This window comes from Podarcis melisellensis (assembly GCF_964234715.1).
Source record: "Podarcis melisellensis genome assembly, chromosome: 18".
NCBI lineage: Eukaryota > Metazoa > Chordata > Lepidosauria > Squamata > Lacertidae > Podarcis > Podarcis melisellensis.
This window is the reverse complement of record NC_138536.1, coordinates 638,971-652,250: the sequence shown is the minus strand read 5'-3', so window position 1 is coordinate 652,250 and position 13,280 is coordinate 638,971. Positions and strand designations below refer to the sequence as shown.

At 49.5% G+C, this 13,280-nt stretch overlaps 1 protein-coding gene across 1 annotated transcript in view; it reads left to right on the top strand.

Annotated features, from left to right (window-relative positions):
* CPAMD8 (C3 and PZP like alpha-2-macroglobulin domain containing 8) overlaps window positions 1–13,280 on the top strand; it is a 48,375-nt gene that overhangs the window by 24,711 nt on the left and 10,384 nt on the right. The window contains exons 22-34 of the mRNA XM_081895358.1: window positions 842–981; window positions 2,885–2,936; window positions 3,625–3,923; window positions 4,850–5,075; window positions 6,199–6,375; window positions 7,410–7,491; window positions 7,610–7,766; window positions 8,521–8,595; window positions 9,667–9,832; window positions 11,695–11,781; window positions 12,025–12,161; window positions 12,870–13,025; window positions 13,278–13,280. The exon at window positions 13,278–13,280 is cut by the window's right edge and continues 60 nt beyond it. Of these exons, the coding sequence (XP_081751484.1) occupies window positions 842–981; window positions 2,885–2,936; window positions 3,625–3,923; window positions 4,850–5,075; window positions 6,199–6,375; window positions 7,410–7,491; window positions 7,610–7,766; window positions 8,521–8,595; window positions 9,667–9,832; window positions 11,695–11,781; window positions 12,025–12,161; window positions 12,870–13,025; window positions 13,278–13,280 (1,757 nt within the window). The remainder of the gene's footprint in view (window positions 1–841; window positions 982–2,884; window positions 2,937–3,624; window positions 3,924–4,849; window positions 5,076–6,198; window positions 6,376–7,409; window positions 7,492–7,609; window positions 7,767–8,520; window positions 8,596–9,666; window positions 9,833–11,694; window positions 11,782–12,024; window positions 12,162–12,869; window positions 13,026–13,277) is intronic.

The following is a 13,280-nucleotide window of genomic DNA, read 5'->3' as shown; positions in this document are numbered from 1 at the left end:
TCCGCTCATTTTGGCCACCCTCCCTCCTTTGCGGTCAGCGTCGGGTCTTTCCGTACAGGCGCACGTCAAAGTCTCGCCGCCGTGATCATGGCTTGGCGACAATGACGGCCGTAATTGGGATTAAATGAATAAATAAATAAATATCTTTATTACGGTCCAGAGACCCAACAAATCGTTACAAAGCAATACACAATTCCTACAGCCTACCTCCAGGTTAAACAAGCATTTTGTTCAGAATGTAGGGATCATTTGTTCTTGCAACCACCGATAAAAACTTTGCCACTGCTAATGTTCTAGCGTTTGTCCGGTCTTCCAGTAGGAACCTGACATAGTGAGCCTCTGATTTTCCCGGGAAAGGTACCAGCGAGGGGAATATCAGTTCAGCCCTGGCTTGCTCGTATTTTGCACAGTGCAACAAACTATGTTTTATGGAGTCGATGTCTTGAGCACACGAGCAAAGTCTGTCCTGGTAGGGTAACTCCTCTCAACACTGCAGAAGGAAAGACGTTTAGTCTGGCTTTGGTGAAAAGCCTTCGATAGTTTGGTACTGTCAGGTTTTTAATGTAAGGTGTTAACTTAAAGACATGCCCATATTGTACCCCTACTGCCAGCGGACTGCAGACTGCGTGTGATTGAGATCACAAGTCACTGTGTGCATTATCCCATAATCTTTGCTTTAACGTCTTTAGGGCGCCTTCATAACCCAGGTAATACAGTTGGGGGGGTGACAGACCAATAGAGGTGGCTTTTTTAGCCATGGTTTTCTGCCATTTGCTGACAAACTCCTCATTGGTCAGGTGTTGGTACAAACCCTAATTGGGATTCCCGCTTTGTCTTTTAGCCAAAGCCTTTGCTTACCCCGGGAGCTGCTGCCAGGAGAGCTCTCCGTTCGCCAAGAACGGGAGGCACCCTGAGGACATCTATCCCGACAAGAGGACGCCGATCGGGACCGACTACGTCCGGAGGAGCATCTTAATCGAGGTGAGCAGATCCCAGCAGCAGGGCCTGCCCAGTGTTGGCCCCTCAATCGCTTAATTTCCCCCCCGAGTGCAGAATGAATTAGGGGTGAGACCTGATTCAATGCGCCACATTCTCTTAGACTGCCCTTTGCGCCGCAGACCTCGCCAACTGATGCTGAGCAAAATGTCGGACCTCCAGCCCATAACTCCGAGAAGAAGCCAAAAGAGGTCTCTTCTGGCAGACCGGGACAAAGATATCCCTGCCTTAGCAGCTTCCTTTTTAGCCACAATTTTACCCGAAAGGATTCCCAATGAACCATCCTTGTTGGGGAACAGGCAGGGCAAAGCACACGATCACAGCTTTGTGACCTTTGACAGCTGCACCCTGGTCCTTTTCATTATCCCGGTGATTTTAAATGTTTTATACTGTGATTCCCGTAAAGGGATTTGATTTGATTTGAATCTCTGCGTTGTTCTTTTGCTGTGATCATTAAACACTCTTAAACTGGCAAGGGACAATAATTGCTTTGGTGGTAATAATAATAATAATAATAATAATAATAATAATAATAATTGGGTGGCTTCCAGCAAGAGATTAAAAATACATTAAAGCATCAGTCATTAAGAGCTTCCCTAAACAGGGCTGCCTTCAGATGTCTTCTAAACTTCAGGTAGTTGTTTATTTCTTGGACATCTGATGGGAGGGCGTTCCACAGGGCAGGCGCCACCACCAAGAAGGCCCTCTGCCTGGTTCACTGTAACTTCACTTTGGAGGGGGCCAAAAGCGGGCAAACGGCCCCAGAAGGAGCACACTGTGCCCCCCCCAAATATCACCCCATATACCCCACAGGCGGCTTAATATTTGCAAGGGAAACACGCTCCATTGTTCTGCAAGCCTGTGCCAAACCTGCTCACGCTGCCTGCTTCTTAACCCCAAGAATGATTTTGGGAATAAATTTAGCTATTTTTGACCAGCACTGTTTTTTAAAAAGTCAAGGTACGCAGGCAAGATCTTTGTCTCCCAATGTGTGCGCACAAAAGCGGACTGGGGAAACGTCAATCTCAGCGCACTCTCAGAAGTGAAGGAAATTCGTCTTTCTTTCACATGTACTTGAGAGCAGTACATGTGAAAAGGATCTAGGAGTCTTGGTTGACCACAAACTTGACATGAGCCAACAGTGTGACGCGGCAGCTAAAAAAGCCAATGCAATTCTGGGCTGCATCAATAGGAGTATAGCATCTAGATCAAGGGAAGTAATAGTGCCACTGTATTCTGCTCTGGTCAGACCTCACCTGGAGTACTGTGTCCAGTTCTGGGCACCACAGTTCAAGAAGGACCCTGACAAACTGGAACGTGTCCAGAGGAGGGCAACCAAAATGGTCAAAGGCCTGGAAACGATGCCTTATGAGGAACGGCTAAGGGAGCTGGGCATGTTTAGCCTGGAGAAAAGGAGGTTAAGGGGTGATATGATAGCCATGTTCAAATATATAAAAGGATGTCACATAGAGGAGGGAGAAAGGTTGTTTTCTGCTGCTCCAGAGAAGCGGACACGGAGCAATGGATCCAAACTACAAGAAAGAAGATTCCACCTAAACATTAGGAAGACCTTCCTGACAGTAAGAGCTGTTGGACAGTGGAATTTGCTGCCAAGGAGTGTGGTGGAGTCTCCTTCTTTGGAGGTCTTGAAGCAGAGGCTTGACAACCATATGTCAGGAGTGCTCTGATGGTGTTTCCTGCTTGGCAGGGGGTTGGACTCCATGGCCCTTGGGGTCTCTTCCAGTTCTAGGATTCTATGATTCTATTCTATGATCCTCAGCAGCATCACCTGTTGAACCTTTTAATTATCCCAGTGGCCTGAAATGTTTTATACTGCCATGCCAATGAAGGTATTTGATTTCTCAACGGTTTCCTTTTCTTTTCCCAGGCAGAGGGCCTCGCCAGGGAATACACCTACAGCGTCTTTTTCTGCCCTAACGGTAAGTTTGAGGAGTAGAATATATCTCTGCCGTAGATGGAAGAGTTTTCTCCTTCTGGGTATGGACAGCGGTCATTTCAGACGTGCTGAATGTTCTGTCCTGTCTCTCCCATACCTAGCCAGGTGACTTGATTCAGTAAGCAGCCTTCCCCCCCTAAAAAAAAACCTCTAGCATTCTTGGGTCTTGTGTTCGAATTGTGATGCCGCCTGGTGCGCAAAGGGGTCCGTTGTGGAGCTGGGTACATGTGTTGCTTTTACACGGAGAAAGACCCCCGCAGGGGGAAAATAACCCTGCTCCCCGTTTTAGTCCCTGGCTAGAGAAAATCCAGGGACATGGGTGGCACTGTGGGTTAAACCACAGAGCCTAGGACTTGCCGATCAGAAGGTCGGCGGTTCGAATCCCTGCAATGACGGGGTGAGCTCCCGTTGCTCAGTCCCTGCTCCTGCCAACCTAGCAGTTCAAAAGCACGTCAAAGTGCAAGTAGATAAATAGGTACCACTCCAGCGGGAAGGTGAACGGCGTTTCCATGCACTGCTCTGGTTCGCCAGAAGCGGCTTAGTCATGCTGGCCACATGACCCGGAAGCTGTACGCCGGCTCCCTCGGCCAATAAAGCGAGATGAGCGCCGCAACCCCAGAGTGGGCCACGACTGGACCTAATGGTCAGGGTTCCCTTTACCTTTACTTTAGAGAAAATCCACATTTTCACCCCCAACAAATACGAGTACCAGTACGTGAGGAAGCCGGCCTGGATGGGGCATTTTGAGGTGTCCGTCAAAGCCCACCACAACGCCCACCTGGCGCTATCGGCCGGACCCCACGACATGGCCGAGATGACGGAGATCGTGATCGGCGGCCGCCAGAACACCAAGACCTGGATCTCGACCAGCAAGATGGGGGAGCCCGTGGCCAGCGCAGAGACACCCGCCATCCTCTCCTGGGACGAGTTCCGGAGCTTTTGGGTCAGCTGGGCCAATGGGGTCGTCCAGGTGAGAAATTTGGGCATCTCCGGGGGGGGGGGCGAGGTTGGGAGCGAGGTTTCTAGAAGCCCAGAAAGCATCCCTGACTCCACAGAAATTTTCTTACCTGGGGGGTGGGCATTCAGCTGAGATTCATTTCATTTCATTATTTATTTCTCGTGCTTTTAGATTACTTTATTTAACTTAAAAGGGAAAGCAAAAACATAACACAAAATCATCCACTACAAACAAACATCGAAAATTTGTCCGTATCTATTACACCTTATCACCTTCTAGTTCCGTTGACTTCCCGCCAACTCCATCTAGCTTTAAATTTATATTTAATAATAATAATAATAATTTATTTTCTAGTTCCATTGACTTCCCCACAAATCCATCTAGCTTTAAATTTATATATATATAAAAAAATAATAATATATTATTTGTACCCCGCCCATCTGGCTGGGTTTCTAGCGCACTGTTTGTGTCTATATTAAATAACTTAAGTCTGAAGGCAGACTTGGTAACATGTGGGTCTGCCCCATATGGGGGGATAATCCCAGTGATTCTAAGAGCTAGCAGAGCAGTCCTAGCTAAAAGCTGGTCAAACGAAGAAGGAAGTCAAAAAGTGAGAGGTGTGCTGTGTGACTTGTCCTTTTATTACCTGGACAGGTGAGGCCACGCCCACCTTCTATCACATGCAAAAGGAAGGATGATCCAGCCAGGAGGAACAGGAAGTTTCGACTGGCTGGACCAAAAATTCCCTCGCATGTCTCCTCTAGCATCGCAAGGAATGTTGTACTTGACTGCCTCTCACGGATCCTGTCCCACGCCTCCCATGGATCACACTTAATGAAACGGTTGGGATTTGTCCCCTAATGTGAGCCCCTCGATGGGACCCCGGAAGCAAAGGGGGGGTTCCTGATGGCCGGTGTGTCTCCCCCCGTCCCCTGCAGGTGGGCCACGGCCCCTCCGCCCTCAACGAGTCGGTCATCGTGAGCTGGGCGCCCCCTCGGCCGCTGGACGTGAAGTACGTGGGGTTCTCCACAGGCTGGGGCTCGGTCGGCGAATTCAAGATCTGGAGGAAGAAGGAGGCGGACGAGAACCACAACGAAGCCTTCACCCTGGGCGTCCCTCACAACGTCATCCCCGGGTCGGAACGGGCTACCGCCTCAGTCATCGGTACTGGACGGCGCAGGCGGATGAGCTGGGAGGGTGCCGAATTCCTGCATGTTCACTTGCTAAACTAGTCGGGGAAAGTACTGTATTTTTTGCTCCATAAGACTCACTTTTCCCCTCCTAAAAAGTAAGGGGAAATGTGTGTGCGTCTTATGGGGCGAATGCAGGCTGCGCAGCTATGCCAGAAGCCAGAACAGCAAGAGGGATTGCTGCTTTCGCTGTGCAGAGGTCCCTCTTGCTGTTCTGGCTTCTGGGATTCAGAATATTTTTTTTCTTGTTTTCCTCCTCCAAAAACTAGGTGCGTCTTGTGGTCTGGTGCCTCTTATAGAGCGAAAAATACAGTTACAGGTTTTGCATACAAAAACAAACGGAAACTTCATTCGCACCGGCCAGCAGCCGTAGCAATAACACAAAAATGGAACATACAGTGATACCTTGGTTCTGAAACTTTATCCGTTCCAAAACCAAAGCGTTCCCAAACCAAGGCGCACTGCTTTCCCATAGGAAGTAATGCAAACCAGATTAATCGGTTCTGGACTTAAAAACAACCCTTAAAAGAGCCATTTAGCATGAATTTTCCTATCTGGCGAGCCCATCGATCCATAAAACGAAAGCAAGAATAAATGTACTGTACTAGAAAATAAAGAAGGCAGTCTTGTAGATGATAAACATTACAATTTATTTTTTCGTCTTCACCTGCACTGATGATAGTCATTGTTTGGGATTTTATCCGTGTCCGCAGTCAAACAATCCATCCATCACTAGCCGAACTGGGTTCCACACAGTCACAAAAACCAAGGAACCGAAAACACCTCAAAAACAAAAACACAAAATAAAGAGCGAAAACAAAAGCGCCTAACTTAATCCATTCCAGAAGTCCATTTGAATTCCGAAATGTCCGAAAACCAAGGCGCGGCTTCTGATTGGTGCAGGCGCCCCGGAAACAATAGCCGACAGCCGCGTCAGACGTCCGGCTTCTGAAAAATCATTTGAAAACCGGAACAGCCACTTCTGGGTTTTGATCGTTCGTGATCCAAGGCGTCTGGGAGCCAAGGTACCACTGTATGTAACGTTGGGGAAATGCAAAATAAATGGCTTAACTTTCTGTCGTCTCGCTTGCCTGCAGGGGACGTGATGGGCCCGACCCTCAACAACTTGGACAACCTCTTGCAACTGCCTTTTGGCTGCGGGGAACAGAATATGATCCATTTTGCACCTAATATCTTCGTCCTCAAGTACCTGCAGAAAACGCGGCAGCTCAGCCCCGAGGTGGAAAGGGAGGCTACAGATTACCTGGTGCAAGGTTAGAGCTCCATGGGGCAGCTTTATTTATTTCTCTCTCTTTTTTTTATTAAATTTTTCCGCTTTACCATTTAAAACGCTCCTTTTTAAACCCCGGATATATCCATGACTCCCTTTCTTCTCTTTCCACGGTTCGTTTTGCACATCATAAATCCCTGCATATTTTGCATAAACTGCGCCGTTCGGTTATTCCATTGTTCCAACCACCGTGGCTTATTTACGCTGGTAAATTTATCTGAATGCTGCCAGCGTTTTCAAGGGTACACTATTTCCCCCATGTATTCCATAAACATTTTCCAGTCTTTTCCAAACTTCTTCTTGATCTTTTATTCTATATGTTAAGTCCATAAACTGCTCATATTCCATGCTTCTTCTTTAGCCGGACCTCGCCTCCCGCCATCTTTTGTGCTCTCTGTCGGAACGTTCCGGGTGGCAGGAGAGGATATATTGTTTATTCATATCCTTCCTAACTTGCGCTAGCAAGTTCTTTTATGTAGCCGAGTTACATTCCCCTTTTACATGCACAGCAGATAGCGGGTCGCAGGCTCGTGTGAGCCTCTCACTGTCATACAGTTCAATCTGTCTCAGATTGACTTGTACGTTCCTGGTAAGTTCCCTTGAATCCCTCTTAAAAGAATAAAGCTGCCACAATCTTATTCAAAGTCAGTGAAAGAAGTTGACTCACATCAGTTCACAGATGGATTCCTGAAGGCAGACTTAGCTACAAATATGTAGGTGTGGATCTGCCCCGTATGAGGGAATAATCCCAGTGCTTCTGAGAGCTAGCAGAGCAGTCCTAGCTAAAAGCTGGTTAAACGAAGAACGAAGTCAAAAAGAGGGAAGGGTGATGCCTGACCCGTTCTTTTGTTACCTGGACAGGTAAGGTCACATGCAAAAGGAAGGATGCTCCAGCCAGGAGGAACAGGAAGTTTCGACCTGCTGGACCAAACATTCCCTCGCATGTCTCCTCTAGCGTTGCAAGGAATGTTGTCCTTGACTGCCTCTCACGGATCCTGTCCCACGCTCTCTCCGCAGGGTACCAGCGCCAGCTGACCTATAAGAGGCAGGACGGCTCCTACAGCGCCTTTGGCGAGAGGGATTCCTCGGGGAGCATGTGGTAAGGGGGCAAGCGGGGTCCTTGGCAGGGAAGGGGGGCTGGCTGCCCGCTGGGACCGGCTGCCCTGGGGGGGGCATTCCGGGTGCCCAGACGACAACGCCCTCCTCTCTCTTGGCAGGCTCACCGCCTTCGTCCTGAAGTCCTTTGCCCAGTCGCGCGGGTTCATCTTCATCGACCCCAAGGAGCTGTCGGCCGCCAAGGACTGGCTCATCCGGCACCAGAAAGAAGACGGATCGTTCCCGGCACGAGGGCGGATTTTGAATAAGGACATCCAGGTATTGGAAAAGGGGCGGGAGGCCGGGGCAGCCGCTAGGACCGGCCGATAACCTGGTTATCGTGATATGTTGCCAGCTAAACATGGCAGCGGGTGGCGCTGTGGGTAAAACCTCAGCGCCTAGGAGTTGCCGATCGCATGGTCGGCAGTTCGAATCCCCGCGGCGGGGTGAGCTCCTGTCTTTCGGTCCCAGCTCCTGCACACCTAGCAGTTCGAAAGCACCTCAAAGTGCAAGTAGATAAATAGGTACCGCTTTATAGCGGGAAGGTAAACGGCGTTTCTGTGCGCTGCGCTGATGCTGGCTCGCCGGAGCAGCATCGTCATGCTGGCCACGTGACCCGGAAGTGTCTCCGGACAGCACTGGCCCCCGGCCTCTTAAGTGAGATGGGCGCGCAACCCTAGAGTCGGACACGACTGGCCCATACGGGCAGGGGTACCTTTACCTTTACCTAAACATCGCAGCACACTGGTATATCACAATATATCAATACACCATACTTTTTGGTGTATAAGACTAGGTTTTTTAAAATTCAAAAATCATGTTAAAAATTGGGGGTCATCTTATACAGGGGGAATCCCCCCTTTTCTTAATTCCAAGTCCCCCAAAATAGGGGGTGTCTTATACACAGGGCATGTTGTACATGTAAAAATATGGTATCACGATCAACCTCTTAGTATGTCGCAATATATTGGTATACTGATATATCGCGATGTCTGCCAATCTGGGGGGGTTTTGTGTGTTTTTTTAATTCCAGGGAGGAATCCACGGGAAGATATCGCTGACGGCGTACGTGGTCGCTGCCCTGCTGGAGACAGGAGTCGCCTCTGAGGTAAAACTCAATGTTAAAACTTGGAGGGGGCTGGGATTCCCTTTTTTGGGGGGTGCTTAGAAGCCAGGGTGCGGCGGGTGGTGCAAAAAAAGACCCCCAGACTTTTAAAACACCTGCTCATCTTGATCTGCCCAGAGAAAGGACCCTGGGGCAGTGGCTGGGCGACCCGGAATGGACGATAAAAGAGGGGTGATAATCTCATTCCTCAAGTCTTTATCAAGAAGGCAAGCCAGAAGGGCATGCGCCACCGATTCGGGACGGCCGTCTCCACAGGGACGTTTTTCGTGTGGCATCTGTTGGCATCGTCCCTCAAGTCCAGCCGAGGGCAAGACATTCAATCTTGCGAGAGTAAAAGCGTGTCTATATTTTAGAATTGCCCAGTTATGCAGAGAGGGTGCCAGAGAGTCAAAATGGGAAGGTGGAAAATAGTCACACCATGGGCAAAATCTTCTGATTGTGGCCAAGTTGTTCCGACGCTCGATATCATTTAGGCGCTGACAAATTTGACTGTTTGCTTTACTAAAACCCAAAGTGAGCAGATGTCGTGGGCATAAACCACAGGAGTGAAGTTTTTGATAGACAATTTTAGTCCAGGTGCGTCTATATTTTGGAACTGCTCAGTTATGCAGAGAGGGTGCTGGAGAGTCGAAATGGGAAGGTGGAAAATAGCCATGCCATGGGCAAAATCTTCTTATTGTGGCCAAGTTGTTCCGACGCTCAATATCATTTAGGCCAGGCACAGGCAAACTCGGCCCTCCAGATGTTTTGGGACTACAACTCCCATCATCCCTGACCACTGGTCCTGTTAGCTAGGGATGATGGGAATTGTAGTCCCAAAACATCTGGAGGGCAAAGTTTGCCTATGCCTGATTTAGGCGCTGACAAATTGGCCTGTGAACCCAAATTGAGCGGCTGCTGTGGGGATAAACCACCGGAGTGAAGTTTTTTGCAGAAGACAATTTTAGCAGCTCAAAGAATCCCTGCCGGGGAAAAACCTCAGAGGACGGGGGACCTGAGCGCCTGCTGGATTTGGGGTTTTCTTCCTCCGCTCTCCCATCCTTCCCGGCATAGGAAGAAAAGAGTTCGGTGGCGAAGGCCAAGCACTTTTTGGAATCCAACTTCTTCTCGGCCGAAGACCCCTACACGGCTGTACTGACCGCCTATTCGCTCACGCTCCTGCGAAGCCTCTCTGCGCCCGCCGCCCTGCGGAAGATGAACGCCATGGCGCTCACACAAGGTGAGGCAGCCGCCCGGCCGCCTTATTCTGTTTTAATAATAATAATAATAATAATAATAATAATAATAATAATAATTTGTTATTTGTACCCCGCCCATCTGGCTGGGTTTCCCCAGCCACTCTGGGCGGCTTCCCACAAAGATGAAAAAGACATTAAAATGTCACACATTAAAAACTTCCCTGAACAGCCTTCAGATGGTTCACCTTATTTATATGTTTCAAGAGTTTCCAAATTTAACATCAAACGAAAGCCGTTGAAATAACTGCTGGACCCAACGGAGGCTTTCCCCCAAATTCAGCTGGGAAACACAACTCCAATTGGCCCTTTGCAAACAGCAGAAAGTCTGAACCAACACTGCGGCTGTTCCCAATCCTACCTGTGTTTTTACACCTTTGCAATAACTCCAAATATTCTACCAAAGGTTTCTAACCCTCCTTCAAGCCTGCCTAGTTTTGCTAGATTTGGCAATGTGAATTTGAATTTTATTATCACGGTCGCAGATCAGTTCCATCTCACTTACAATATTGGAAAAATCACAAAACACAACAGGAACACATTGAATTGCAATTGGGCTTAACAGAGACAATTCAGGTGTAACCGCAGTTAAAAATACACATTAAATCTTGATCGCTAAAATATAACCTCAAATTGCCATTTGAAACCTTAATCATGATTTGCCAGTGTGGCATATTCCATTTCAAGCGCCGTTCTGCTTTGGGGGGTGGGGTATTGCATCGCCATTTCTGCACTTAGAATCAATTTTATAATGAATGATTTTAGAGTGTTGTTTGTGCTGTACTTTTGTACTGTTTTATTGTTGTTAGCTGCCCTGAGCCTGGCTTCGGCTGGAGAGGGCGGGATATAAATAAAATTTATTATTATTATTATTATTATTATTATTATTATTATTATTATCCCTGCTGCCATTGTTCCGGATAATAGAAATAAGTTCACCTGCCTTTTGGGGACATCCGTCACAGTTATCCCTAAGATAAATACTTCTGGGTTGCTTTCCCCCCTGGGAAATTCACCTTAAATATTCTCTTTCATCCGTTATATAAATCTCCCCCCAAACCCTTAACCACTCAGGTGCCCGGCTGCCTCGGCAAGACCCTCCCTCTCCTGTCCTCGTCCGTTCTGTGCCTGCTGAGGACCCCCGGGGGCACACGTTTGGGGTCCTTATCGGTCACTTGCAAAATCGGCCCGTTCTGGATTTGTGCCCCCCTCCTCCATATTGCATGGGACGCAGGTGGCGCTGTGGGTTGAACCACAGAGCCTAGGACTTGCCAATCAGAAGGTCGGCGGTTCGAATCCCCGTGACAGGGTGAGCTCCCGTTGCTCGGTCCCTGCTCCTGCCAACCTAGCAGTTCAAAAGCACGTCAAAAGTGCAAGTAGATAAATAGGTACCACTCCAGCGGGAAGGTAAATGGCGTTTCCGTGCGCTGCTCTGGTTCGCCAGAAGCGCCTTAGTCCTGCTGGCCACATGACCCGGAAGCTGTACGCCGGCTCCCTCGGCCAGTAAAGTGAGATGAGCGCCGCAACCCCAGAGTGGGCCACGACTGGACCTAATGGTCAGGGGTCTCTTTACCTTTTGACCTCCATATTGCCCTGTCCTCTTCTGGACTGTTGAGTTTCCCCCTCCAAAATTAAAAGGATATATAGATATGATATTATTTATGCAAATTGATTTTCTCTGGAGTTAAAGATCTGACCTTGTTATGCCGAGCTCGTATTTTGCACAATTTGCATACGGTGTCTGTGTGATAATGTGTGGTTTGCTGTGCCTAATAAAGGACTGACTTTAAAAAATAAAATAAAAGGATTCCGGGTTCTCCCTGACCACCCACCTCCTGTTTTCCAGACGGCTTCACCCACTGGAGTCTAATGGGCACCCTGGCGACGGACGAGGACACTTTCATGGGCTTCAACGACGGGCTCTCCCAGTCGGGTGAGTCTCCGCAGTTTGCAAGGGCGAAACATTAATAAGAGAAGGGTCTCTTATTTCCTCTGGGGTTGTGGGGGCATTTGAGGGTAGCGGGTGCGGATTCTGCAAAGACGTGGTGAGCGGGTTGGTGTAAAGCCAGGGGGACAGGTTGTTAGAGGGCAGAAAAGGACTATTGACTCAGGGGGGACACACGCCGTGCGTTGCCCCTGCCCCACAATTCCCCGCTCTTCTGCACCCCACCTGCAGTGGTGTCGGCCGAAGTCGAGATGACAGCTTACGCCCTCTTGACGTACACCGCTCTGGGGGACGTGGCGTCGGCGCTGCCCGTCGTCAAATGGCTCTCGCAGCAGAGGAACGCCCTGGGGGGTTTTTCCTCCACCCAGGTGAGCCCCGTCCGAATCTGAGAGGGGAGAAAACGCCCAGAAACGGAGGGAGCCCCCTAAAGGAGGGGGTGGGAAGCGCGGCAGCAGGGATCATCGGGTCGGGGACTGAGGGGTTAATCCTGCCGGGGGTGTGGCAGAGGAAGGGTTGCCCGGCAACCGGCCAGAGACTGGGAGACTCTGAACCGTGGGGTCGTGGGTTCGAGTCTCACATCGGGCGAACGTTCCCTTGCATCACAGGGGTTGGGCTAGATGACCGCTGGGGCCCAACTCTGTGATTCTATTATTCATTTGCACAGTGCTTTTTTTTCAGGGGGGGACGCAGGCAAACAAGCCTTTCAACGGCACAATCCAGTAATTCTGTGGTAACGGATGCGCCAAACACTTGGATGGGCTATTTTGTTCCTGCAACAGCGGTTGACTTTTCTTATTTGCGGAAAGGCTTATTTGCCTCTCAGATACTGACGGACGACTTTCTCTCATTTTGTCCATGCAATATGAATTGATGATGATTATTTTTGTGTGACCCCATGACGCATTTCCTGTTTAAGAATTGCGAAATAACGCGTGTTAACAAATACTTTGTTCGAACATGATTGGCCGTGTGTTGCCTGCGGTTGCTTAGAGCTGCAAGCGGGTTGGGCTAGATGATTTCTGGGGGTCCCAACTCTGCAATTTCTTTTTATTCTCCCTCCCTGCCACCGCCCACAGGACACCTGCGTGGCCCTCCAGGCGTTGGCCGAATACGCCATCCTCTCGTACGTCGGAGGGGTCAACCTCACGATCTCTCTGGCCTCCACCAACTTGGACTACCAGGAGACGTTTGAGCTGAACCGGGGCAACAAGAAGCTTCTGCAGACGGCCAGGGTATAAAAAGGGGTTTCCCACCCCAGGGGGGGTAGAAGGGGCTCTGGGTCGCTGGGGACCCTGCCTTTCGCAGGGGGCGCCTGGTCTCCGCTTGGGGGTTTGTGGAGAGGGTCAGCGGTTCGATTCACACGGTCCTGGGTTCGTTTTCTGCCACCGCCCAACGGAGCTGCGAAAGACGTCCTTCCAGGCGTGAATTCTTGCTGCTTCTGCTGGCCCGTGTGGGCAATACTAAGGTCTATGTTTCCTCGACAGATC